Here is a 25329-nt window from a genome sequence, read left to right as displayed (position 1 = left end):
CTCAAGAAAACAGAACAAATTGAGTTGTCTTTGTTATTCTACCTGGTATTTGTTCATGCACAGTGTTCATGATCAATAGTAGATCCTTTACAATGTGACATCATAAAGAGATGACATGAAAATTGTTTGCAAGAACTATGTTTATGTTTTATCCTCTCTTCACCTTGCCCTTAATCCTGAGCAGAGGTTTCTTACAAAGTAACAAACATAGAGAAAAATTCTGCTTCTTTAAAATGATAGCAAAGGAGAAAGACTTGAAATAAAATTGATGTGTTATGCCTGAAAATGTTTCCCACGTGCCAGTTCTGAGAAGTGTCTATAGTTACTAATGTCTTCCTGCTACAGAGCTGTTCTAGGAAGGAGCCACTGTCTCTCACCATGAAAAGCAAACATGAATGTAAAATAGGACCGCTTGGATTAATGACAAGCTATCTGTGGATTACTTTTTGGATTACATTTTATTGAGAAAAGTCCATGTTAAGGTTTAGCTTTCAGTTTGATTTTGAGACAAGGCTTTTTGTCAGTGGAAGTTGCTTATGGTGGCCTATCAGAGCTTGGTGCAGAATGTCTTTTCTTCAGTAGCATTCTTCTCCACAGTCTGATGACGTTTCTTCTTAAATTGGTGTGTTTTGAATTCTTCTGTGATTTCGGAGGTTGACTTCCCTTTTGTTTCTGGGAGGAACAGATAGATGAGAACTGCTGAAATGACCAGGACAGCAATAAAGATGAGGAAGCAAAAAGGACCAAGAAGCATCTGGAGAGAAAAATAGAAAAAGATGAGTGATTTCCCTGGCAACACTTGCTGCTATAGATTCTTGAAAATTATTGATTTTACCCTGTGTAATGATAAATAAATTGACTTTACAGAAGGAATGTTTATTTATATTTTCAATATGAGGCAGCAGAGGATGTATGAAGTCTAGGGAAGTGTTTTACATAAATGGCCTCCATATACCTGTAGTAATAAGGGATTCAGAGCTTTGATCATCTACAAGACATTTCAATCTACTCCTTGTCCAGACCACCCTAGAAAAACAGTTTAAACTGAAAGAGTCAAAAAGAAGATTTGAATCAAATTACATACGACAGCAAAGGGGAAAATCATTCCAGTGAAAGTGAGTCCTAGCCAAATGACGATTCCACCAATTACAAAAGCAGAGGACCTTGTTGAGAGTGTGAAGATTTCATTCATGACAGATGAGACAGCTCCAGCTGAGGAAAAACCATTAAAAAAGCAATAAAAACATTGTTGTAGTTAACCATATTCCTCAATGTGAGTGAACTGCTGTCACTGGTTAAACACAGCCCCAGTAAGTCAGGCTACTGTGAGATCATTTAAATTTGGGCAGCACAGCCATCTTTATCTAAATTCCCCTACAGACTTCTCTTATGGTCCATGGAGAGAGATGGACAGCCCTGAAGTGCGGTTGCTATTCACCTAAGATGTATAAAAGATGGAGATAAATGGCCCTAATGGTCTTTTTCTCTCCATTGTCCATAGGAGACACCTGGGTTCTGCTACTGTGGGAATTCTGTTAGGTTTTCAAGACATTCATGTTCCTCATATACAGCCCTTATGATAATAAAGGCTGCCATTTGAATTTGGAGACTGTAATAACTAAAAGTAGTGCTTAGTCATGGAACTTTCATAGTAAGTATTGGTCTTAGGTGAGTGAGGTCCTGATAGAGAGCTGTAAGTTTGGTTCTGGCGTTACTGATGTAGGTGATACAGAGTGACATTTAGAGAGGATGAGAAAGGACAGAGCAATGCTAAGAGACAGACTATGTGTGCTATCAGGTATCATTCTTTAATAGTGTAGGATTTTACAGGTGAGTTGAGAAAACTGATATTTTAGAAGAGGCTACCTCTGCCCTTAGGCAAAGACAGAGATGGACCAGATGAGCCTATATGCATTGGACAGCATTCATACCCTCCAAAACAAGTCTTAATACATTGATTAATTAATCAAAAATTTGGGCTTCCCCAATTTCAGTTCAAACTAAGCTGTTGATTTTCGAAGATATTTGCACACAGTCTAGTTCTCTTTCCATACATCCATGGCCTGTGATTATCCCTGTGGTCCAAGGTGTCCTGTTGTTGCTTTTAGTGTTGTACTCACCTGGTCCTATTCCGTAGGCAATGATGAATAAAAAGATGAGAATAACACTGCAGTAACGCATCCAGTGGAACTGATCCTAGACAATGGCAAAAGGAGGGAAGAAAATGAAATTTAATATTATAGCTGTAACATAGCTGATCAAAACATATAGAAGCAGCAATATTTATGAAAAAGCTCATGATGCTGGGCTCTGTAGTAGATGCTCACTAGAACTACTTATCTCTCTGTACTGAATACAGTGGAAGGCCAAAAGTAGCCTGCAGTGTCATATCTACAGAGGTGAGCTGAACTGTACCCTGGTCTGAAAAACAAGTAATAAATTCCAAGGAAATTATAGCATGGGGAAAATTGTTACTGATTTAACCTAATTGTCTTATGAATTAGACAACTTCAGAGAAATGTTTAAATCTCTTGTGAATCAGAAGGTATCTGAAACAGAAATAAACTGAAAGTTTATTAATCTTGGCTGAGACCAAGATTGCAACGCAGTGCTAAACACTGGCAATACTGAAGCCATGACACTGGTTTCCTCACTGCTTTCCACCATCCCAACTGGACGTAGCTGGATCACTTGTATCGAGGATGGGAATTGGTGGTTGTTGGAAGGGTCAGTACACACTGCTTCTGCTGCAGGAGGCAAAGGACAGCAAATGGTAAAGGTGACAGTAAGGAGGCTCATCTAGGGGTTTAAAGGAGAGCAGAACAAGACACAGGTGAGGTTTGGAGAGGTCAGACAGGCAGAGAGTTGGAGGAAAGCTATGCCAGACCAGTGGTTTTACAAAATGTTTTTCACTGACTGTTTGAAAGCCTGATTAAAAAAGATGAACTACAAGGCAGGACAAAAAAAGCCTTGCAGAGGGGCTATAAGTTTGTATTCACGAGATATTCTGACCTGCTGTTTTGGACATGAAAGCTAAGGCTGACTATCTGCACAAAGAGTTCTGATGCAGGTCCGCTCCCAGAGAGACATTTGCTTACACTCAGTAGAAGGCTTGTTTCAAGCAACACCAGTATCAGTGCCATCAGCAAATAACCACCCCACAGGAGTATCCGACGTCCAAAACGATCAATAATGGAGCTCTGAAGAGTAGAAAAAAATTGCATATCACTGGAAGCACGGCAAAATCCATCTGTCAGCCATCCAACAAATCAAGCATTCTTCTTGAGTTCTTTTTACTTTAGACAACACAAATCTTACTGGTACCAAGTTTGTTATTTTACTGAATTCCTTCTAACCTCTCTAATACTATGAATTACATCGCTGTCCAGCATTGCAGCTACTTTTTCATAAACACTGTAATCAATGAAAGCATGTTACAACTCCATTTGAATATATAGATATACTCAAGTATATGGAAATAAGTATACATATTTATGTTTGAATGACATTTCATTTATATCTGTATGAATAAGAGAGGGATTTTTATAAGAAATTATGGAGAACAAAGATAGGAAGAAAGGTGTAAAAGGTGGAACAAAATTTGGAGCAGATGGTAAGAACCACTTCACAGATCTATGCAGTATCACAGAAAAATTCTTTAGTTCATAAGGAGAAGATTAATTTTCTTTAAGGAAGAACAAACTCAACTTACATGTACTGTAAGTCTTAAATACCCAGAAAGGTCTGACTTACACAGAAGATGATAGAGATGAGTTCAGAGATTGCAACTCCTAGCGATACATATGGGATTATGCTTTCCTGCAGGTTGGCTGTCTGAAAAATTTCTCTGGTGTAAAAGGTGATCTGGGAAATAAGAAACATTTTGAAAATTAAGCATAGTCAATAGATGTGATATATGCTTATCCAGCATCACTTAGAACTAGATTTGTCATCACTGCAAAAGCAGCAGTACATTATGGGGGCTTAGTGGAGGTGACATACCTGCTTGAGATGTGAAAAATCAAAATGTTAATGGAGATGAGGAAAAGGGATTTGAAAGTCCAGGGAAAAAAAAGAAGAAGAAAAAAAAAGAGTTGAAAGGAGCATACTGCTTGTAAGACATGAGAAAAAGATGATGTTTTGGCAAAGAGGAAAAGGAAAGGGACAAGAAAGGGAGTGAAGAAAAAGAAAAGCAAATCTCAGTCTTAGCAGACCATATGTTGTCATACAGACAGTTGATTCTGTTGCCCTTTTCCAGTTGCTAAGCAGAAGCTGCTCATCTGCAAAGTCCCTGATGGGCTAGGCACCATTTCCCTGTCAGCAGAGTGCAGAGGTGCCTCCTGTGCTCACATTGCTGGGAACTGTCATGAACAAGCTCCAGCAGAGTGCACAGGCTTAAACAAGGCTTATGGAGAGACACTCAGAGGCAAGTGACAAAAATGACATCCAGGGGAATGAGTATTAGCTTGGGCTGTATTTGGCTCAGGCATCTTTATGTGGAAACAACTGAAAGGAAATTACTTAATGAATAAATCTCCTTTATCAAATGGAATGAAAATTGGATGGCAATAGCCGGCCATCTGCTACTGCAGAAGTCAAAGAAAGTGGAGCTGGAAGTCTAGATAAATAGATCTCTGGGTTGCTCTGGGTTGTAGCAAGCCTTAGGGTATTTATAACCCTTCCTCCTACAGAGTCTTTGGTAATACCACCAGGGGAATGAATGCAGCAGTGCCCTTGCAGGAACTTATGCTGAGTTGGAACTCTTGTATTCCCACCTGAGAAGCTGCCTTAAAGGTATGAAGAATACTAGTGATGATACCACAGATCTTCACGGGCAGTGGGCTGTGTGTGAGGAGGAATAATGTGACAAGAAGAAGGTGACAAGTTGGAATTGTGGCACTTCGGTTCCTTAACAGTAGATCTAAGCATGGAAATAAGGTATACTCAACTGCACTCAGGCCACAGAGCTGTAGACTCAGTAAAAGAAGGAGCATGGTACTGAGCTGTGGATACACGGAAGGTTCTTTCAGCACCTCTAGGACATTCATGATTTTGGTGCCTTTTGTTACAGCCTTTTCCTTCATCATGTCATCAAATTCTGTGTGATAATTCCCTTCTCCCCAGAGTTGTTTCATGGCTACAGAAGAGACAGAATGAAGCATATTCCTCCATCATCTGATCTGCTCAGTTCTGTGTTTTTCAACTTTTAATGACATTAAACATTTGCAGTTCAGTCCATGCTTTGATTCGTCAGTCACTGAGCAAAGAACTAAAACATCGCTTACAGGAACATGCTGAGACTGCCCTGGAAAATCACTTTCAACTTGTGTAGTATTTAGGGGTAGATCTTAAATATTTCTGATGACTCTGCATAGTCTGGAGGACTTTAATCATGTAGTTATCAAGAAATATGTAGTTGGCTAATAGAAAAGCCAATTCTCTCTATTAGGTTTGATTTCCCAAGAGTTATGGTTTAACAAATTAAGGATCTAAAGTTTTATTTTACCTTTTAAGCAACCAGCCTTGTCTCCTTTTTGCAGCAAGAGATAGGGAGGGGACTCAGGAAAGAATGGCAAAAAGAGCAGTTGAATCAATGCCACCAACCCAGAGAAGGACAATAGCACATTCCACATGTCTTCAGTTCCTAAAAGATCTCTATGAAAGCACATTAGAGTATATTTATAGTCCAGTACAATTACCGTCTATAACTAGTTTGGTATTTTCTAGATCCTAGACTAGCTAAATAGACACAATATACATACAGACCTTGAAAAGATAAATTGAAATAGAAGATGTTTAGGCCAGGGAAAGGAAAACACACCAAGCAAGACCTTGCTTCTACTGCAAGATTGAGATTTTTCTCATAATTTGAATATTTTCTAAAGAGCAATGGAATTTGAATATTCCCACAGCAGCTCTCTGAACCAATACTGAAATTCTGCATGAGATTATCAAGAAATCAGCAGAGATTTCAGATCTCAAAAGTTTACTAAGGATGTTTACATACAATCTTTTCTTATTAACTTCAGCAGAGAGACTGCACCTCCAGAGGTGGATTCATCCTCTCTTAGGGAAAGGCCTTTCTCTCCCCAGTGAGTGACAAGGAAACCTCGGTGACTGGTATGGGGTAGAAGCTTCCTTTTTGACAGCTGTAGTTAAGCAAAGTAAAACCCCACCCTCAGCATATGTCCATTTCTAGGACTGGTAGGACAACACTTTCCTGCCATACAGAAGACAAATAAATAGAAAATAGGATGAGAAAGAGTAGCACAAGTACCGTAATCCAAGAATTCTTGCTACAGCTTTTCCTAGTGCAAGAAACACAGAGGAGGTCACATTTACAAATCCACGCAACTTCTTAGGTGAGATCTCTCCAGCATACTGAACATGGGCATTCATATGTATTCCTAAAGTGAAGAAGACACAAGAGAGCTAAAGCTATAGAAAGCAAGAGAGAGTCCCTTTTCATTTCACCTTTTCATTTCACCTTCAGCCAAAGGTAACTCTCTCCTCACTCTTCTGAACTGTTTGCTGTATATCCTCCACAATATGTAGGCTGAAAATGTACCTTTTCCTTTAAGCAAGATATTTACCTAATCCATCAGATCTCTCTCTCAACAAGACCTCTTGAAGGCAAAGGACAGCTCATCTTACCTTTTCCCAATCTGTTCCTTGTTCCACTGGGGTTACAGTGCATGCCCGGGTACTCCCAGCAGGAAGATTTCTGTATCCACCCCAAAGAAGTCACATTAACATGGAGTAGTGGGGACTCCTACCAGCACCAATGCCTTCGAGGAAGCGCCCAATCAGGATCATCTCAAAGGATTTGGCTCTCCTGCTGAAGCCAGTATGCAGCGTGGCTATTATTAGGACCACATCGTTGAACAGCAGACATTTCTTCCTGCAACAGCAAACAACATGTGGGTATAATCCATGTTTTACTTTTTCCTCTTTGACTAATGCCTGCCTGTTCTCCTCTGGATTTACAGACCAAGCCATGGCCATGTTTAAATCCATTGCTTATAGGGCAACCATGTCTGACTATGAAAAGGCATTGATGTCTTTGCAGGGGAGTGGAATGGGAGAAGCTACATTCCTCTTTTCCATGCTAACACTATGTGAGCACACCATGAGGCTGAAGGAAATTCCTCCAGGATAAATACTGATAAGGGATGGTCTTTTTTTCTTCTTTCCTGTGGGCGAGGCTCCCATCTGAAACACTGCACGTGTCCCCAGAACAAGGCAAGAACTTGTTTCACCACCCACCTAAAGCTAGAAAGTTCTGGCTTTGTCCTTTATGGCCACCCTCAAAGAGAAGCTTCTGAATGCAGCCTGAAGGACTTCTGCTTATCTTTGCTGAAACTCAGTATTGTCACAGAGGAATGAACCTGCACAATTTTTTTTAAAGGCTGCAATCAATTAAAAAAGAAAAGGAAAAAAAAAAAAGAAAATGTTTTGCCTACAGAATATCTATTCCCTTCTGCACTACTGCAATGTTGTTGGGCTCCCTACGGCGTTATTGCTCAAGAAAGAAATTTCAGAGATTTATTTTTCACTGAAATATCAGCAAAAATACATTAATTGTATGGCACCAAAAACTGTGACAAGGGAATCAGAAATAGTTGCATATTCTTGTCTCTCTAGTATACCTAGGTGTAGTTATACATGTTGAGTACAGTAAATTCTGCACCAGAAGGGGGCAGTGAGAATTCTGACATCCATTATATTAGGTGAGTAATATTTAGTTGCTTCCCTTGTGCAGCCCTGATTAGCAAGCTGTTGGGAAATATACTTACTTTCCATATTTTGCAGTCAGGTACCCACTACACAGACACCCTGTCATTCCACCCACACAGTACATAGACACGATAAAGGACCACAATAATGTGAGTGTCTCCTGATGCAACACAGAACCGTATCGCTCCAGCCAAGTTTCGTTGACAAACTTCTGAATGTACTGGGACAGAAAAAGAGATTTTCATTCCACTTAGGCACTAATCACAATAGTTCTTCATAATGCTTACAACTTTAAAAAAATAGAGTAATAGTCATTACTAAAAGCATGACTATGGGACACTAATTTGCAAATTAGGATTGATATTTTCTCTCATACAGCCTAATAGTGTAAGAGAATCTTTAAAAAATCAGTTATACTCTTTAGTCTGTTGAATCCTGGCTCTCCTTCACCAAAATATTGGGACCTTTTACTGATTCTAGTGAAGTGCAAATGTTCTTGTTGCAGGTAGCAGATACAAAGAGAAAAGCGCTGAACTGAAGGTTGAGATTCGATCTGCTAGTTTATAATCTTTTTTCTCCATGGCATAATCTTTAAGGAGGGTGTTTCAATATGTTGTTACCACACAATTCTGTGGGAAGTTGAATTTGGAGCACAGCTCCTAACAATCATGCAAACTCCTTGTGTCCTTTGACGGTGGACAGTATGGCATTGGAAAGAGCTGGGAATAAACTCATGCAGCAACACCTAAGAAATTTTTTAGAGCACCTTCAAAGAATAAGGCCTAGTCCCATGAAAAGCAGTTACAGATGGGATTTTATGAAGACTTTGCTTACTGGAGAAGTGTAATTGATCACAGACATTTGAAAACCAGATAGGTGGGTTCCACCAATTCCTAGCACCATAATCATCAGCAACAGCTTCCGGTATTGAACCTGTGAAAGATGATGAAACACATCCTAAGTTGCTGATACCAGCATGGCTTTCAGACCGTGAGATCTTATATCTTCATATTACTATGATTAAGAAGCCTTTAAAATGCAGAAAAACATATTTTGAATTTTTCAATAATCAAGTAAAATTGCTGGGAAATTGTTAAGATGCAAATCTGCATGTATATTTATGTTCCTCTCCTGGTTATTAGCAGCCTGAAAAGATGTAGTCTCTAATTCTGTTACATCTGCTAGCCACAGAAATTAAAAAAATTAACCATAAAAGCCTTGTTCAGATAGTTTGTGTTTGCTTTTGTACTAGTAAGAAGCTACAGCTTTCTTGAATCCCTTTTTTCCTTCAACCTTGCCTCCTCAGAGACATTGTTCATCAGTTTCCAGAGATTAATCAAGTCTGTCCTCTTAAAACTTTTTTTTTTTACATTTCACATTTATTATCCCCATAGGAAACTGCATTTTTTAGAGTTCCTACTTGAATTACTTCTATTTGAAAAGCTGTGTTTCCATGATGTGCACTGGATTTTGGAGCACTCTTCACAAGCACATGTGTTTTCAGGCATTTAGGTCACACTCTAAATAGATGGGTATCCTCAAATATCCTTCAGACTGCAGGGCAGTAGAGTGGGAGGGTTTTTTCTGTTTTGTCTTTTTCATTGCTACTGTTTTCTCCATCTTACTCAAAATGTCTATTCTTTCCTGGTTTCCCAGGTCCTCTTTTAAACCTTTCATTCTTTTGTATTTCTAATATATTTTCTGGAGATGCCGTGTAGTCAGTCTTATTGCTGAATCAGTGTTGTCCCAAGCACATGCTCTGTTGCTCATTTTTGTTACAAGAAAGACTGATTCCCTTTGCTGTAATCTTTAAAGATCACGCAGCTGTTAGTGACTAGGGCTAGAAGACAAGAGGTTGGATACTCACCAGGTCTGAGAGGAAACCAGCCATTTCCACTTGAAAACCTGCCTGCTCTGAGACCCCTTGTCAAGTCTGTCAGATGAGAGATGTTTTCTACGCTTAGATTATAAGAAGTTGGGATCATAGCACAGAAGTTAAATTTTAACTCTGCGGCTTTTAGTGAATTGTGTCCTCCTCCAACACTGGCTGGGGATGCTTCTTGCTGGTTTAATTATTCTAAGACCCAGATATGCCAAGCTGATTACAACATTGGTAAATGTTTCTCCTTCTTATATTGGGAGCGGTCCCCCTTACTCGCACTGCTAAAACAACTGTGTGTTCCTGTTGTGTGAGGAATCAGACGGTGCTACCATCTTTCCTTCAGGGAGCAGAGTCCCTGTTCACCTCCCTGACAGTTTAGGCAGAGTGTGTTTTCCTCCTCTCCAGTCTACTATAGAGATAAGCCACTTCGTACTGTAGCTGAGCTGTAATGCCTCTTCTTGCATGGTCTAAGATTTTCAGTTGCTTGAAGTGATTTGAACAATTTCCCATTTGCAGAACATGAACTATGTGAATATTGGCATAATGAGTCCTTGCTAACATCAGTTCTTTACAGAGGGTCACGCTGTTTCCAGAACCACTCAGAAGCCCCACTCTTACCTCTCTGTAACAATGGAGATGGCCTGCCATGTGCCAGAGTGGGATGCTCATTCTGTTCTAGCCTGAGAATTGATTTTAAGACATACTTTTCACCTTAAAAAAATGGATTTTGAATCAGCTAAAGACATGACCATTTACAAAGAGTGTAAATTAATCCTTCCTTCCTTCAGGTTTATATGTATTACATGTAACATTTTGTACTACGCTGAATACAACATAGCTCACTCTATACTACAAATATTTGACTGTCTATGGTTAGTGCTGAAAGGGGAGGCGGGAAGGTGGGGTTGCAGTTCTGAAGGCAACAGAAGCTTTGCTCAGAAGCATGGTGGAAGCACTGGCATTCCTACTACAGTTTGCTTTCCACATTACAGCGACTGACAACAGCCCCAGGCTGTCCCCTTCAGCGCAGAGCAAGCTTGCTGAGTCATGTCTTGACCTTTCTCCTGCTGAGTGTCCCAATAACAAACCCTCTGCTTGAGCGTCTTGTTGCACATCAGTACACAGTGAAATAATTCAAGCTGAATTCTTCTTTCCACCCATTCCATTTTCATTCTCCCTGAAATCTTCATTGCCCCCACATCAGCTGTGGTGGTGCATTTCATTCCTTCCCGTCTCAGCGCAGACTCCTCAAATGTTCTCACTTCGTCTTGTAAAACACCCCAGAACCTACCATTCTTTTCAATAACTACTACAAAAATCCCTGTCTTTCTCTAGGTTTTCTCTCGCTTCTTACAAATTCCCCCTCCCAATCTCCAGGCACTTCAACACTGGCCACTGCCCTCCCCTCAGCCAAAGATTTTGCTGTTACAGAGAAGACTGCAGCCAGATTGTCCAGCTGTACCCTGTCCTCTCTTATCACTACCATCCACTTTATCTTCTAGGATCAGACCAGAACTGTGTCCAGCAGAGCATCCCAAAGCTTTCAGTCGCAAATAGCAGTTGTAGGCAAAAGCATAAGACCTGATCAAGTGTGCAGTGATGCTTTCCTGGGCACCTTCTACCCTCCAGTGATGCACAACCCTGGGACTTTGTCAGTCGGAATTGTGTCTTTATGTTTGCTCCTTCCATGCATTTACTGAGATCCTCTTTGAACTCTTGTAAACTTTTGTTGTTCCCAACTCCTGTGGTGGAAATGTTCAACAAGATACTTGAACAATTGAGTGTTACTTCTTGCTTTCTGTCAGGATACGCTAAAAGCTACTTTTGAAGTAATTACTCCTCACTTTGGCTGTTTCTCTCATTTTACCTTTACTTTCCTTTTAAATTCTTCTGCTTCCTATATCAAATTTGAATGACATATCTCTGTTTCCAGACCTTTTCATGCTGTACTGTCCTTTGCAAGTCCATTTTTATTTTTCTTTTCCCTCTCAAAGGATTCTACCAGACTAAGAGCAAACCATTTTGCTAGACTTGGACAGCAGGGTTCAGGCACCTTAGAGTGGGGCCATGGGCAGGGAGCAGATGAGCCTGAATGAACTAGAGGGGAAAGGAGGATTTGGTCTTTGAGCTGAGGATGGGAGACTTGGCTGCTGGAAGGAAGGACACACATGACAGCCCTGCATCTTTCTGGAGGGGTTTTTAAACACTCTATCTGTGGTGAGATTTTAACATCTGGTTGATCAAACAGTCCCTGCAGAGCCCTGTTCCTCCTGTTGTCTGTGTTTCTCCCAGAATACTCATACTGCTGTCTCATTTCTATCTGGCCTCACACTTTTGTTCAGTGCTGTGAAGTGGAAAAAGCAAGACTTAAGTGCCTAGTATAGTTCTTATTTATTTTCCTAAAGAAGAAGACAGGACGAGTCTTTCCACCTAGGATTTGAACCCTGCAAGAAATGTTCTTATTCCAGACCCAGAACTTAGCTCATCCAATACCCTTGGCTTGGAGGGGTTTTGTTTTCAAAGATACAATGTGTTGCACTTGTGTGATCCTGGAAATCAAATAGATGCACTGCAGATTCACAAGTACTTCTTTAACCTTTATTCCCAATCTGTGCTAGTTTATGGCAGTGTTAATGATTTACCACTTTCCCTCTTGCAGACAGTATTTACTAGTAGAAGGGAAGAAGTCAGGCATGCTGGAAGAGATCACACTGTAGAAAGACATGTGTAAGGAAATGAGGTTTTAATGTCTTGTAAGACACTAAAAACTTCCTCAGTGGGAACCATCAAGGCTGAGAAAGACCAGACCAAATAAAGACTTTTAAAATAATCAAGGTCTTACATAATCCTTTCTTTTCAAAGTACTTTAAATGTTTCTTCCTTTTCCCCCTGCATTTTTGATCAGAAGAAGGAATGTATGTTGGTTCTTACTGTGGTATTGTGCATTCCATGACCTCCGGCCCTGAAACTAAATTTTGTCTAGCTTTTTTGTAATATGATGATTGTCATAAGAAGGATGGCTGTGTTGGGGAAGTCCACTGCTCTTGGTATTAGCTCTTGGCATTGCTACAAATATTGTTTGAGGATGGTGTGAAGGTAAAATAGCAGGACCCTTAGGGCCGTGAAAGAAACTGCCACTCAATATTCAGGTCCTTTTGCAAATTTTATTGTGCAGCATCTGCAACAGTCAGTAGTGAAGATCTCATTTCCAGAACAAGACAGACACAATATTCCTTGACCCCAAAAACACACTCCCAGAAGGTGGGCTCTCCTCTGTCCCTCACTCTTCAATCAATGAAAACCAAATCCAGACATGATCAGTAGGATGTGCTTTCCTAGTCACTAATTTTTTATTTCCTTATCAGTAAACTGCACAGCATGAAGAAGAGCAAGAGTGTGTCACGTTGTATAGCAATTAATACAAAAAGTGAAGCCCTTTTTACCCTGTTTTGCAATGAAAATGTGAAGTATTCAGAGACCTGGAGAGAGAAGCGAACACTCAGACATACAGATTGAGTTCTCTGGGAGAGGCACCACTCTTTTTTGTCTCATCAGTACCAGTTACTTCTGGGAACTCAAGCCCATTGAAACCCGTGTTCCTTCTCTCTGATATGAAGTAACTCCAGGCTGAAGACATGCTACATAGTCGTTGTTAATGAAGAAGAACCTGCCCACTGTGGATTAGCCCACTCATGATTTCCTGCAGCTCTGCTTTCTTCACTCTTGCTTTCTTTCAGTGCTGATGTATCCCTGTTTGTCCCAATAGAAGAATCTCCAAAATCTAGGTAATGTACCTGATTACCAAGCAAGAGGTTTGGCTTGAGGTGACAGGTTATGCTTGGATGCTTCTCTAGCATAGTGTCTCCTTTACACCAGGACCTTATATCTCTTTTATGCCTTTTTTCTTCAGATATAGCAATGACTTCCCCCCCTGCCCCCCCCAAAAAAAAAAAAAAAAAAAATTAAGAAGGATGAAGACCATGCAGCAGGTCACAGAAGTATGGTCATAAGCTCCTCAAGAAAGTCCTAGTTGCCCCTATACCATGTACTTGCTCTCAAGTCTAATTGTAAGAGGGGGAAACATTGCATACCAATTCTGTCTTCTGATAGGCAATGTACTCTTCTTCCACCAGATTAAAGACCTATCACTTCATTTCATCTGGAGTGAAGCTCCTTCTCTGGGAAAGCTCATCAACACTGACTTGTTAAGAGGAGCAGATAATTTCAATATGAAAGCTCTGACTTCTTTCTCTCTCAGTTTCACAGGTATGCTGTACATCTGAACCTTCCACACTCACTTCCTGCAATATCTTATTTCTTTATGCACTCTTTAATTTTTTTCTGCAAAAGATTTAACTCAGCTCATATTTCAGCAGTTGGAGAAAACCATCAAGTTCATCCGTCACCTTGCACTGCAGGTGATTCTTTTTAAAATACACATTTGTGCTGTTTGTGGAGCAATGGATTCTCTCTTGCTTAGTGAGGCTTCTGGGCACTACAGTAATAAAAGAGCAAAAATATGGATTGGAGAGTTTGTTATTAAAGTCTAGTAACAGTCATCACTGAGCAGTTACTCTGCTGTAGGGCTGTCTGTCTCTTCTTTCCACGGTAGTTCAGGCGATTGAACTCCTCCATGACCTGCAGCATGGTCTTTCCTTTGGTCTCTGGCATCACCAGGAAGACAAAGATAGCCATGGACAAACAGTATGTCAGGAAAATGATGAAACAGAAACTACCAAGACCTTCCTATAGGAAAAGAAAGAGACAAAATGTGTTCATATAAATTGATCTATATGTCTATCTCTTACAATATGGAGTTTCTGGTTTTGTATTTACTAAAAAACTTGATCAGGGACTCAGTTGATGTAAATCACCTTGCTGTTTTAAGGAGGGAAGTTGTATGCTCAGCAGACATGGAATGTCATTACTTGACAATTCAGAGAAGTGCTGAGCATTGGTTACTCTTCCTTTCTGCTCCGTCCTTCTCAGTCAGTGGCAGACTGGGGAAGGTACGTAGTGTGTTAGCTCTGTCCCTCCTTGCACAGTCCAAAACTGCAAAGGCTTTAGTTTCCTGCTACTTACTAGTGCTGGGTGAGATCTCTGGGACTGTCCATTTTCCACATTAACCCCAAACGAGATGCAAAACAGTACAAGGGGGGAAAAGAAAGGAGACCCTCATGACATTCAAATGATGTCTGACAGTGTTGGTGCCTCTGTCACTGCCCCTCTGTTTGCCAGTGCCACACTCTAACTGTGTGTAGAGTTAGCAGCATTTTGTGGTTTTGCTGCGCTTTCACTAGAAAGCTGGGTAAAAACAAAGAGGCCATCAGAACTGCAATTAGTTTGGGCTTTGCCCTTTGCATGAAGTGTTGAAAAAGAGAAGTGTGCTCTGAGTTCCAGAAGGGTCTAACCTCCTCTGAACTGAAACAAAACACTCTGCTTACCACAATGAAAGGGAACAAAAGTCCGAGGATGAAGAGTTGGATCCAGTTTGTAGCACCGTTAAAAACATAAGCAGCTGGTCTGTATGACTGAATAAATATTTCTGTGGGCAAGGGGCATAATACTCCAGCTGAAAAAAAATGTTGGAGAAAAAAAGAACTTTAGAAATTTTGCAAGATGCTTCACATTTCATATTGCCATATAAGTTAATGGTTTTAACTGACCTGGAAGTGTTTGAGGTGCTGCTTGGCTCTTCAGGAGGAAGGCATGTAGAAATGCAATATGAAATGAAGTTTACCTCCTACCACAGTATGGAGGGGAACATCTACCCCTGCGCTGAATCAGGAGTAGGGATTCATGCTAACTGTGGAACGGCTATGCCTGGGACCTCTCCTAAAGGCTGCAGTGAAGAAGGAATGAGTATATGAAACCATACCAACCTGGCCCAATGCCAAAGCACATGATGAAAATAAAGATGAGTGCAACAGAGCAGTATGGTACCCAGGAAAAGGAATCCTATGGTAGGAAATGAACAGCAAATAAAATCAGAAATTAAAATTTTATTTATCCAGCTCTATTAGAAACATTCATCACTGCTGAGTATGTCAACTTAGACATCTGTTTCCTCTACTTCCAGAAACTTCAAAAGGAGATAGTCTTGGCAGTAATCATGGTTGTATAAAACTATTGGCTTTAATCTGCATGTACATGGCTGGGAACAGACCTCTGTTAGTCTGATGGTTAGCCCCAAAAATACTTCTACTGCTGCTAAAAAGTGATTTGGTGGGAGGGAAATAGTAATAATATCTGCCATACAATAAAACGTGAAGATGGAATGCAGCTCTAATGCATAAGTGGGGTCTTACCTGTAGTGAAAGCGTGACTGTGAGGACCCCTAAAGCCAAGGCCATAACAGTGTAGCTCTTCCACAGCAGTGTCTTCCTCCCTGCACGCTCAATTAGGAAACCCTGCAACCAGGAGGACATGCCATCAGCTCAAAGGACAGACCTTAACAGCAGGCACTGCTGAGCTGCTCCAGTAGCTGCCTTCACTGGCCAGGCAGAGGGGATCTCTTCAGAGTCAGGGACTGGGATGTGGTACCTCTGCTGGGAGGGTGAGGAAAGCATCTGGGGGGACTGAGCAGGACCAGAAGCTGCAGGGAGCTGGGGGGAAGCTGAGGAGGTGCAGGGCTGCAGGGAGCATTGCTCGGGCAGAGGAGGCCTGTGGTAGCACTCTGCAGACAAAGGGTACCCAGGGAGAACAGCAAAGTGGAAATGCTTGCATTGGTAATTGCCATGAATTCTACAGCCGTGAGTCCTACTGACAAGTGGACCTAGGGACTGTCATCTGTCCTTCCTACAGAAGGGAACTGGGAGTCCCAAGGCTACCTCAGGCTGGGTTGTGATTTTGAGGGATAGCCCCAAAAATACTTCCACTCCTGCTACAAAGTGATTTGGCAGGAGGGCTCTCCTGTCCTCCCGTAAACTGAATAAAAATGCTCATGTTTGCAGGTTGTGTGGAGATGATTTTATATGATCAGTGCGAAGTACTACTGTTGATTTGCAGTTCGATTCCTGAAGCTCCATTTACAGTAATTTCTAAAGATTGAAATGAAACACGCATTACAGCAGAATGAAATTCAGCTGAAGAGCCACTTACACACAGAACTGTGGTGAGGATCTCAGTGATCCCAACGCCCAGGGAGACATAGTGGGTTTGATCAGGGGGGATTCCAGCCTTTATAAAGACATTGTATGCATAAAAGTAAACCTGGAAAGAACAGAAATGTATGAAGGTTGTACACATGTGGTCATGTTTACATTAGCTTCTGTCTTTTTTGACAGAAAATAACTAATCAGGCTTTAGCAAAAGAGAAAATCTCCTTGATTTCAGTAACTAATCCTCAATGTTTTAATGAGGCTTATTTGTGCAGAACAGCTTTTACTAGCAGCTCTGTCTGGAACTCAGTAACAAATACAGCCTTTTTCTTTTTTTTCTTTTTTTTTTTTTTTTTTTGCTTGCTTTTAGCACTAGCCTTTGTCTTCTGTTACAGGTTATAATTCTATGTGACATCTTTCATGTGTTTTAGTGTCTCGTACTTTGGATGAGGAGCATACAGAAATGTGGACAGTACCTAGTAAACAAATGGTTTAAATTATCTTTCTACATCATCTTTAAGCCTTTGCAGTGATTATCATAGTCACTATTTTTCCAGATGTAAGCACTCCTAAAGCATAAGAAATTGGCCCTTCTTGATATAGTTATTGCTGCACTAGTGGAAGTAGAAAGGGTCTTATGAATCTTGAAGTCTTTCTGAATTTGCAAAATTAATCTGGATTTTGAACCTTTATGCTTTTACTATAAGCTCATTTTATGCAATAACTACTCCAATACTCAATACTTTCTACTGAAGCATAGACAGAGATATTTCCAGAGAAAAGGGTATATTAGACAGTATATATCAGTAACTGTTATGTATATTACTGGGATGTTGTAATTGTCTATAATCTGAGAAAATGCAAAGTTAAAGGATTTAAAAGAAACCCAAATAAGTAAGAGTATGGAAAGGCACTGTCAGTGTACATGACAAACCTGACTCAGTTTGTACTGAAACAGCTGAACAATTTTGGTCAGTGCCTTCTGGAGTTCAGAGATCCAGGGGAGGTTACACTGTTCTTTACTTGTTCTGTATTTGAAATTTTATTTTATCCCCTTCCATTCTCATATCATAATAGGGTAATTCATTCAGATGCCTTCAGATGACACTTAACTGAACACAGTTCTTGACTTATACCAGGTCCCGCACTTCCATGGGAAAAAATTACAATAAACAGTAGCAACAGATCCCTTCTTACAGCCACTGTTGCAGTAAGCATTTTACTACTCATTGTAAAGCTTACTTTTTGCCAAGAAACTGTAAGCAATCCAGAAATCAGAGAAAAGTAGCGCACATACCACATTGACGCCAATTAACTGCATGCATGAGGAGACAAGGAAGAGAGTGATGAGCTGCCAACGGACAGCTTTGTCATGAAAAAGATCACAAACGCTCTTAGCCTTCTCCCCACGGATGGCTTCTTGCTCTGCCATCATGTCATCTATTTCGGCCATATGGTCACCATCTCCCCAGAGCTGCTTCACAGCTGGAAGGAGAGGGAGAGAGAAGATGACTCCTGCTCCAAGCTCACCAGCACAGATGTGAATTCAGAGGATTACTTCCTGCCTTGCCGAGTGTCTTATTTGAGCTTCAAACTCTTTGCTTGTGTGAACTTCCTAGAGATCTGGGTTCAGATTAGACACAGATCCAGTTCATTGCTATCTGTTTTTACCCATAAATCTTAATCATGACCTCACCTTTGGCCAATAGCTGCTTGCAGTGTTTCAATGTAAATCAAGCTTAAATTCGTACCAATCCTTCCCCAAATACCCTCCTGCTAAAGGTGCAGTTCTAGTGCACACACCAAAACACAGATCAGGAAAACTGACTCCTACATTAAAAAATAAGTCTGCATCCAAAGAGTTCTCTCTTTTGATATTAAAAACCAACAATGGCTGTTTCTCTGATTATATAGGGTTACTGAAGAACTGTAATGCTTATGGATATGGCATGAAGAGAATCCCTTTCTTACACAGAGCCAGAAGGTACTGTATCCACACCCTGACTGCTATGGGCAGAATCTGTATTGAGGGAAATACAAGCTCTGTGTGACCACGTCCCTCGGAGGATCCTGGGAGAGGGTAAGGGAAATATTAGTGCCAAGAGAACACTAATATCAAATCAGAAGAGCCTGGCTTCCATTAAAGCTGAAGGTGGTTTCAGAGCCAAAAGACCAAGAGTCTTTTTCCCAAGTCTACCTCTCTCACAGGCTCATGTGAAGCTTTACTGTATTTTCCACTTTTTGCTAAAATGAATGCTTTGCGACCCATTTCCTTACCTTTGATGCACCCCTCCTTGTCCTTTTTGTCAATGAGCAGGTAGCGGGGAGAGTCTGGGAAGAAGGGGAGGGTGAGAAGCTGAATAAGGGCAGGAAGCGCGTTGGCCGCCATAAGAATAGGCCAGAGAGCATCTACTCCAAGAACTTCTCTGAAACAAAACCAGCAGAGCGAGAGGAGCTGAGCAACCAAGTGCACTGGCCATGTGAGCACACGCAGACACCGGGTGGTCCCTCGGCCCTGCTGTGTGTGCCCTGGCAGCTCTCACCCAGGAGTCTCCAGCATTTCTCAGCCCAGAAAAATGAAAATCTCAATGGGAGGTGGAAGGGGAGCAGAGTGCTGTTGCCTGCAGCAAATGAATTACACAGTGTTGCCACCTGTTGCTCAGTGGTGAGTGCAGCAAGGATAACTGCATCCTGCTGCAACACCTGAGGGCCCACAGGGACAAACAGCATCCTGCACAAGCACCGAAGAACCTGTGGTAGCTGATCCCTCTGCTTCTGATCCAAAGAGTCTCAAGTTACAATTAAAACAGGATCCATGGGTTATCAGCCTGGTACTGACTGTCCCAAAGAGCAGTCGCTGGGTTTCCTTCAACTTTGAGACTACTGTGGCCGGAATAATGTGTGCCCTGGGAATGGGACAGACCATCTTTGGCACAGGACGGGCAGAAGGAGCCTGCGCTGAGAAGGAATGAATCCAGCACAGGTTTCTGGGTTTGTGTGTGTGTTGAGTGACTGTGCCAGTTTGTGTGTATTTTCAAGGAAGTTTGGACGGATCTGACATTCCCTGCTCCTTCTGAAAAAATAAAAAGTAAAGGTCAGTTCTTACAAAAATCAGTCAGAAGTTTTTATTATCTGTATTGTAATCTGTCTTTGCTAGGAAGCAACATCATTCTTCAGGATTAAATATTTTGCGTGATTTCTGTTTCCCATTGACTTAAGTCAGGAACTTGGGCTGAGTTAATTCAGTCTGGCTGCCTAGGGTGCCCTGAAAACATGTCTAAAAATAGTTGCTGATTTGCCTGTCCTTAGGTTTGCATTGACAGATGCATATATTTTAATAACAGAATAAATTAAATAGGTCTCAGACCCCCCTTACCTGAGACCCAGAGCAAATCCTACAAACTTTCCAGTGGCAACGGCAGTAGAAGCTGTTATGGCAATCAGCCCGCGGAGCTTCCGTGGGGCACATTCCCCAGCATACATGAGGTGGATATTCAGAGCTAAACCTGCAGTGACAAGTGACTGTTAGGGCAATTCAAACTCCCATAGGTCTGGTGTTTTGGAGAGGACCATTACAGGCAAAGCATAAAGGGTTAGGCTCTGAGATACATTTTTAACCATGCTGAGTATGTGTCTGCCTGACATGAAGCATGTTCCCAGCACCGTGGCCTTGCATCTTTGCTAAATATTTCACTAAGCAAGTAAGTTCCCCTGGGAAATCTGTTCTTTAGCAGGCTGGCCTTCTCTTATAATGTTTCCTACAGGCACATATACAGGATTGCTGTTGCTCCCTTTCATCTCAGATTATATATTTCAGTGGCTACTCAGGATGCCATGTGCCTTATTTTGGGCTTGACACCAACAATTTAACGAATGCTATATATTCCATTTGCCTAGTGAATTAATATTTATAACCTCTTAATTTTTTTGCCCGTTAATATTATCTATATCCAACTGCTTGGGGATCAAAAAACTTCTGAGGCATCTGGAAATTAGAATTGCCCAGCTTGAAAACCTTTCCTTTGTCTGTAATATGGGAGGCAGTATCAGCCACAACCAGCAGCAACAGAAACAACAGAGATCAACTTTCTATTGAGTGAGCATGCTCCTCTGAAATACTGCTTGTTTTGGCTTTTTCACAAGTTGGTAGTACTTTTTATATGGATTAGATGTAAAGATAAAAGAATGAGAAATGGAGATGTCATACAATTCATTTAATTATATTTGTGTTTTCTTATTTAGTTAAAAATACATTCAGCAATCAGGCCCTCTGCAGAGTTTAGTAAAAATCTGTGATCTGTATACTCAGTCTGGTAAATCCTTGTGACCCTCAGAGACTGCTCTCCCAAATATTTAATACCATAGGTAGGAATGCTAATTTACCTACACACACTCCAGAAAAAAATCTTCCAGCAATGATCATCTCAAAAGATCCACACAGCCGGCTGAGTCCCATCAGAGTTGCACTCAGCAGAGCAGGGATATTGGCAAACAGCATGGCCTTCTTCCTGGAATTCATTTAAATTAATGTGAGCATAAATATTGTCTGTGTGTCATTCACAGCCTGACAGAAGTGGCATGAATTGTACCATAGTCAAAGACTCTGTGTCAGCTTCTGAGCTCAGCTGCAGTGAAGTAAATGGGAAACAGGAATGGGAAAACTTTGTCATGGACTGATAAGCTAGTTGAAGCTTTTGATGCCTCTAGTGGAGCCAATATCTGCACTGCTTTGTGAGTGGTTGTCTGTGAAATTCACTTTAAAATGCATACACTCCTCATGATTTCTCTGGACTGGATTCGCTTTGAAATTTATAAGGGAGAGGGTATGATTTTCTTTGTGATCATTGGCAGGTTTTGCTATTCTGTTTCTTCACCAAACTGATCCTTCATCTGAAGCAGCTCTGGGCTGCTCACAGGGCTTTACAAGTAGTGTTTCTTCCAAGACACAGTCACTTATTTTTGCAGTTGTGGGTGTAAACAGATAGACTGATGTAATCATTATTCCTACCTGCCAAATCTTACAGACAAATATCCAGCAGACCAGGACCCCAGAAGCCCACCGATGCTGTAAACGGACACAACAAAGGACCACATCAAAGTAATCATCTCTTCACTGGGAGAAGAGCCATATCTCTTTAGCCAGGTCTCACGGATGAAACTTTTGATGAACTTTAAAAGAAAAACAGAAACCAATGGACTCAGTCAATATGTTTTTGCATAATTGCACCTCTTTTTTTACTTCTCTTACCTACTTACTGGTCTTTTTGATACCTTTCTATCAACACCTTGGTTGAAATCTTAGCTCCAGTGAAATCAAAGGGAATTTTGCCACTAACATCCCTGGAGTTAATGTTTTAGCAACAAGGTGCAATAAATCAAAGAATAAATATATCAATATTAAATACCAACTGTGAGCACCACTAGGAGAGTGGCAGGTTCGTCTTCTGTTTATGTGCTAAACCCTGATTGTTTTGCTACCCGATCTTCCCTGCCATTCCTGCCTGTCTGTCTCTCTTGTGTACCTCCTGCATCCTGTCTGATGCCTTGGGCGAAATCCAGGTTTGACTTCAACTGAATTCAGTGAGATCAGGATTTATCCCTCAGTGTGACCCATTGTGGGGTCTCTCTGACCTACTCTGTTCATAACCTCCATGGCACCCGCATTCTTGCTGAGGGTTCCCAATGTGGTAATAGTATGAGCTTAATGTCCTTGGCACCATTCAGGATGACAAACACCTCCCTTCATTTTCCTTTTGCAGCTGCAGGTATCAGTGCCAACCTCAGCTCAGCTGACTTTATAGATACCACTCATACTCCCCTTTCCCAGTTCTGTCACACCAGACAGATGTTAAAACACAAGAGCAATAGCAGCTACTTTTGCAACCAGGAAACTACAATAAGTCTAGTTTTGAAAGCAGAAGTGAAAAAGCCAGTGATTGCATATAGAGGCAGGAATGGATGAGAACATTGAAATCCATGCTGGTAGCTCAATTTTTTGAGCTGTCCATGCTTACCTCAGCAGGAGAATTGATAACGGAGACCTGCAACCCATACTGGAAAGCTCCACCAATGCCCAGGACAAAAGCCAGGAGGAAGAGATTGTAGCTCATTTTCTGGCAGGAAACAAATACACCAAACAAAGCTGGCACAGCTATTCAGACATGCCTCCAACTGCCCTGTTTTACCTCCAGGAACGCTAACAGCTTGAGCAATGCCACACGCCTGCCTCCTCTGAGACCAAGGAGCCAGCACAGAGCGCAATAGAAGACCACAGTTCCTAAAGCACAGGACAGTGAGAAACTTGAGGAGAGACAAAGCTCGTAGCTATCTCCCAGACCCCAGTTACACACTTCAGTGCTTCTGTCTTTAGCCTTGGGCATCTTAATCTGAACTATCACAGGGTAACTACTTGCAGGAGCATGGTGCAATGTGCAAGAATTCCATCTATTTGTCCTTCCTCCTCTTCCTTCTTTCCCACTCATTACCTCACCTAAATGAATATTTTGCTCAGTGACTTGGCTAAGACTAGATAAATATTTGGGGATTGAAGGGCATCCCTGGTTTTATAGTTTATTCACCCTTTCTTAGAACTGTATCTGATAGGATACTTAACAATACCCCCACAATACAGTACTGCAATACATGCACATCCCGTCCTCCCATTGCTCTGTTACTGAGTGTCCTAGAGATATTCTGTCTGTCCAGCAATGATGGCATGATGCTGCACTTCTGTCTCTAGAACACATCATATTCAAAGGCAATGCTGAACAGTGACTACCAAACATTTACAAGCTGATTTCTAATCAGATGAATGCTATTGCTTGAATGGGCAACAGATTAATCCAAGTTGCAGCATCATTAGCTTCAAAGGAGGCAGCTCTAAATAAATTTGGAATTTGGCACATTCATATATTAAATTACATGAATCTCCTGTTTGTCAAAGCACTGGGCAGAAAATTCACAGTCTCCACTACCGGACATCCCTACTATCCTTCACGCTACAAAAAATGTCACACATCAGCATGAAACTCCTCATCAGCAAGAAAATCAGTGAGCCCTGTTCTAAGAGCAAATTTTATATTGCACCTGCAGTAAATTTCTTCATCTTGTCCCCATTCCATACTATAATACCATTGCTTGATTTCTCTGTTGCATTTCTTGGGTGACTTTCCAGTTGTAATAGATTTAAATTCAGGAAGATTTTTTTAACTTAATATTAATCCTAAAATTGTTTTTTTTTAAAACATCTTTGTTTTATCTTTTCTGGGTATCTGTTCCTATGCTTCCTTGACTGGAAAGGATTGTTTTCCATCCTTTGGTGTTTGCTATCTTTCAGATACTTTGTTATTCATCTCTTTTATTGTGGAAGACTTTTTCAATCTTCCAGCCCTCCTCCATCTATCAAATCGTGTAGCATTTTTTTTGTTCCTGTGCTCTGAACTCCCTTGGTTTGTCTTCCTCTGTTATATATCAGACATTAAATATAAATGTGCTCTTAAATCCACTTTTCTTTGTTTTTTAAAAATAATTCCTTGCAAGATATTTGATATCTCTCAGCTATGACCTCATACTATTATTTTAATCACATCTGATTCCAATTTGTTTTCTTTCTGTACTTAATTTATGCAACTGGTCTTTTAGAATAGCAGAAAGGAAAAAAATATGTATGGCAAAAATTCTATTTGGAGAAAAAAAAGAGAAACATATACCAACTTGCATGCAAAGGTAGTCATCTCCGCTTGCAGGCTAGGTCTTTCCTGACGCTTTCTTTGGTTACTTTGGGAAAAGTCACTCTCTATATAAAGAGGAGTCTGAGATAATATTTCAACATGTCATTTCATTCTTTGTCAGTGTTTACACTCTCTTTGGTTTGTCATCAAGTTCTTGCTATTTGGTTTGTCATTATTGTCTTGGTTACTGATGAAACTGCGGATAATTTTGGCAAGCTGTGCATTCATGCCAGGTCACTAGGGAAGAGAAGCTCCAGCAGCAGCTGGCAGACAGTAAGAGCTGCAGGAGATGAGTAAAGGACAATAAAAAAGGCACTGATGGAAGCCAAAGTCCAGGGACTGGCACAAACTAGAGTGGACTGGCTCAGACTCCCCAGGTCATAGGGTAGATAACAGTTAGCACATTTAAAGGAAAAGTCCCTGACCACTACTTTGAGCCTCAGTACAGCAAAGCTTTCTGAAGCCTGACTTGGCCAAGCCTGACTAAGCCTGTGCATTCAACTCTTGAATTGTGGGATCAGTTGACACTTTAAGAGTAATGGTCATTGCCTGAAAGTTCAAGTCTGTGTCCCTGTAATATATGGTAGATGCTAGGAAAGTTGAATGTCAGCTTTACATCCTGACTGTAAAATAAACAAATTACATCTTTACTTTTATCTATAATTCTCAAAGGGCCTCTTTATCTAGCAGTCTCCAAAATGGTTCTGTTAAAAGGCTTTTACAAGTTATTCAAATAGCATAGGGGGAAATTCCTTCTCCTGGTGAGTGGCTGCACTTGGTGGTTCCCCAGGCTAGGATGCTGCGTGTCTTCGGTGCCTAGAAGAATCCCAACCCCATCTGGATTGGAAGTGAGAGGTGGCTTGTGCAGAGGGGCATTGTT

The 25329-nt window shown here is 41.0% G+C and overlaps 1 protein-coding gene across 1 annotated transcript; it reads right to left on the bottom strand.

Annotated features, from left to right (window-relative positions):
• Nucleotides 1–443: 443 nt before the first annotated feature.
• LOC104632513 (uncharacterized) lies at nt 444–24477 on the bottom strand. Its single transcript, XM_075769927.1, has 24 exons — nt 24433–24477; nt 22734–22832; nt 21728–21888; nt 21103–21227; nt 20096–20225; nt 18997–19145; nt 18017–18204; nt 16721–16831; nt 15928–16029; nt 15502–15577; nt 15064–15191; nt 14164–14365; nt 9605–9660; nt 8572–8670; nt 7797–7957; nt 6777–6901; nt 6278–6407; nt 5507–5655; nt 4776–5137; nt 3754–3864; nt 3099–3200; nt 2121–2196; nt 1085–1212; nt 444–754 (listed from the first exon to the last, which is right to left on the bottom strand). The coding sequence occupies exons 1-24, from the start codon at nt 24436–24438 to the stop codon at nt 548–550; spliced, it is 3183 nt and encodes a 1060-aa protein (XP_075626042.1). The 5' UTR covers nt 24439–24477; the 3' UTR covers nt 444–547.
• Between the last annotated feature and the right edge of the window lie 852 nt (nt 24478–25329).

This window comes from Balearica regulorum, chromosome 17 (genome assembly GCF_011004875.1).
Source record: "Balearica regulorum gibbericeps isolate bBalReg1 chromosome 17, bBalReg1.pri, whole genome shotgun sequence".
Taxonomy (NCBI): domain Eukaryota; kingdom Metazoa; phylum Chordata; class Aves; order Gruiformes; family Gruidae; genus Balearica; species Balearica regulorum.
This window is presented reverse-complemented; position numbering and strand designations above follow the sequence as displayed.

What these genes read in the sequence shown, in the direction of transcription:
- LOC104632513 (XM_075769927.1), bottom strand. An exon ending in CAAGGCTGGTTGCTTAAAAG is followed by an intron (nt 5,138 to 5,506) that starts GTAAAATAAAAC and finishes TCTCTTCTGTAG; the next exon opens with CCATGAAACAACTCTGGGGA. An exon ending in TCATCTCTATCATCTTCTGT is followed by an intron (nt 3,201 to 3,753) that starts GTAAGTCAGACC and finishes TCTACTCTTCAG; the next exon opens with AGCTCCATTATTGATCGTTT.